Source organism: Etheostoma spectabile, chromosome 6, assembly GCF_008692095.1.
Source record: "Etheostoma spectabile isolate EspeVRDwgs_2016 chromosome 6, UIUC_Espe_1.0, whole genome shotgun sequence".
Classification (NCBI taxonomy): Eukaryota; Metazoa; Chordata; class Actinopteri; order Perciformes; family Percidae; genus Etheostoma; species Etheostoma spectabile.
The window spans coordinates 26,566,780-26,569,636 of NC_045738.1; the positions used below are offsets into that span (position 1 = coordinate 26,566,780).

At 42.5% G+C, this 2,857-nt stretch overlaps 1 protein-coding gene across 1 annotated transcript in view; it reads right to left on the bottom strand.

Moving 5' to 3' along the window:
* slc6a20 (solute carrier family 6 member 20) overlaps positions 1-2,857 on the bottom strand; it is a 9,130-nt gene that overhangs the window by 4,863 nt on the left and 1,410 nt on the right. Inside the window, 3 exon segments of the mRNA XM_032517714.1 lie at positions 321-548; positions 683-774; positions 1,685-1,825. Of these exon segments, the coding sequence (XP_032373605.1) occupies positions 321-548; positions 683-774; positions 1,685-1,825 (461 nt within the window).

The following is a 2,857-nucleotide window of genomic DNA, read 5'->3' on the forward strand; positions in this document are numbered from 1 at the left end:
AAGCTCCGGACGGAGCCACGGTGCCTTTGCTAAATAGTCTCAGGAAGGAACATGTGTACCTTCACAAGTAGTTTTAGTTGTCCAAAATAAACTTCATGATTTGAGTTTGATATGAAGAATATAGGCATGGTTTTCAATAATAATGAATAAATACAAAAAAGTTGTCTTGATGTGATTATAAACTTTGTTTCGATTTATTCCTGTTTATCATTAGAAAGAGTGTTTTTTAAGTCTCTCTGTGATTGGCGGACTAGACCCGACATGTACAGAGGGGAATACCTGACCATTATCTGCCCTTTGAGGGATTGGAGCTCTCTCACCTTTCCAGTTGACTTCACTCCTCGGACAATGAACATGTAGGTGATCCCCCAGGCGAGCAGGAGGCACAGCGCCTGGCCTGTATGAATGCCTCCGTTCTCTTCAATGGAAGAAGAGATGTCCAGTGTTTGCCTGTAGAAGAAGTACTGGGTCGATGTAGCCGTTTCACACTCCTCTAGGAACCCTGTCCTGTTGGAGTTGATGGGGCAGCCTGCCCAGGGCAGCACTGACTGCCATGGGAGGGAACGCACAACAGTTGAGGTGTGTTACCTTAGAGTCCAGACAACATCCAACATTTTGTATACACACTGTATAGTATCGGCTACTGAAAACGACAACAGTTTGTTAATTAGCAGCAGCTCACTTGAAATGAATGAAAGAGGTACCAGAAGCTCCAGGCATTGATGACGTTGTAATAGAGACACAGATACACAGATGTCACCACACTGGCGAGACCTAAAACGAGAGAATTATACATAAAAATCAAGGGACAATGTGTTTCCCATTTCACATATTCAACAACCACCCATTAACCCATACTACTTTAAGGTCAGTTTGTCCATGTGGAGTCAAAGCTCTGTAACGTAGAAACCACGTCCCATGAGCTGGGCCTAACCCCCACCCAATGCGGAACGTCTGTGGATCCGCTCCACAACGGCGGCGGAGTCATTAGGTCTCCATTTAAGTCAATGTGTGCATTTCCACTGACTGCTGATTGGCTGCGTCACGACCAAACGTGAAGGGTCACCAGAGTTTTGGTTTGCTCAAAGCAATACATCTCTGAAATGTCTTCTAAATTTCCGATTATTGACTTTTTTGCATCAAGACATATGGTCTCAAGAGAGAATCACAATGCATCTAAGAATGGATCTTACACCTTATAACCAGAAAACTCCACTCCTCAAAAACCTGCACTGGCTTCCTGTCCAATATCGTATTGACTTTAAGATTCTGGTCCATAATCTGGATCCTCCATACCTCTCTGAGCTCCTTCAGCCCTACACTCCTCCTCTTCCTCACTGCTTTCCACTCCTTCTGCCGGCCTGTCCACATTGGGGTTTGGAGCTTCAGCCATTTACCTGCTCCTCACCTTTAAGACTCCGTCCCACTATCCGTGAGTACCATAGACTCTCTCCCCCACCTCTAAAACCAACCTCCAAACCCACCTCTCCCAAAAGGCCTATCCCACATAAGTCCACTCTCCATCGAATGCATGGATAGATTGCTTTCTTTTAATTTTCTATCTTCACTTTTAATTGTGTTTTAATTTGCTAGTTTGTTGAGTGCTATTAAAGGTGTCCATAATAAATAAAATGTATCATTATTATTAATATTACCTTTATCAGTTAGTTTAGCCTGCACTTACCGACTCCTCCGAGATAAGGGCTGATGGCGGTCCACGCCCCGATGCTGCCAAGCCTCATCTTCTGACCAATGGCCAGCTCCAAGTAGAATAAGGGGATTCCCTCCAGAATTAGCATGATGAAATATGGAATCAAGAACCCCCCTGATGGTGGAAACATAGGGAAGTATTACAAATTACAAACAAGTTCATTCACAGGACCGTTGCTGCGATGTTATTAACAGGAAATATGGAGCAGAGAACGTGTCCCGCAGGTTTTACTCAAAATATGAATTCATGTAGCACAGACTTTACTGAAAGATAATACTAGTGGCATCTGTTTTGTGATTACTGTCCATTTTGGACATTTTCCCCTCAACGTCCAGCAGTGAAGTCCATGTGTGGTTTATAAGCATAAAGTGAAATTTGAAGTCCTGCAGCATTAAAGACAAGTTTATTAGTTTTTGTTAGTAACATTTTAAAATGATAATTATTTTGTAGGCATTAAACAGTATCTCCCATGAATCTCAACCTATGGGACAGTATCAAAGCTTCATGGGGAACTGAGTTGCTAAATATTATATTTTAGATTGATCACTTGCAGTTTGTGAGCACAAAACGGATTTTGACTACATTTTGTGGAGTTGGTGAACCAATAAATGAACGTAGTCCCAATCCAACCTCGAGAGCTGGACGCTGGGCACAAATTACAGTGGAAGTGTTCCCGGAGCTGTGTTCAGGACTAACACAGACAGAACTAATCCTGCACTGCTTGCTGTCTGGAGTTGGCACCTTCAAGGTTGAAAGCACTTAATTGGACGTCACTTTGGATAAAAGCGTCAGCTAAATGACATGTAATGGAATGTAAAAATCTCCCATGTAAACACATATGCTCAGGACACTTCAGGACCTGTTTATTCGGACCTGTACTCTTCTCCTACTGTTTGGTCCTAACTGCTCGACTCCACACAGGAGGAACAGGGAGAAAGACACATTACAGAGAAATCTAGCCACACTGTATTCAGATCTTTTATTTAAGTAAAGTACTTATACCTCACTGTAATAATACTCGGTTAGAAGTAAAAGTCCTGCATTGAAAATGTTACTTCAGTAGAAGTCAGTAAGTATCAACAGGAACATGTAGTTAAAACTACTAGAACTCTTGGGTCCTTGTAAATTCTGGAGTGTGGTCTAGAC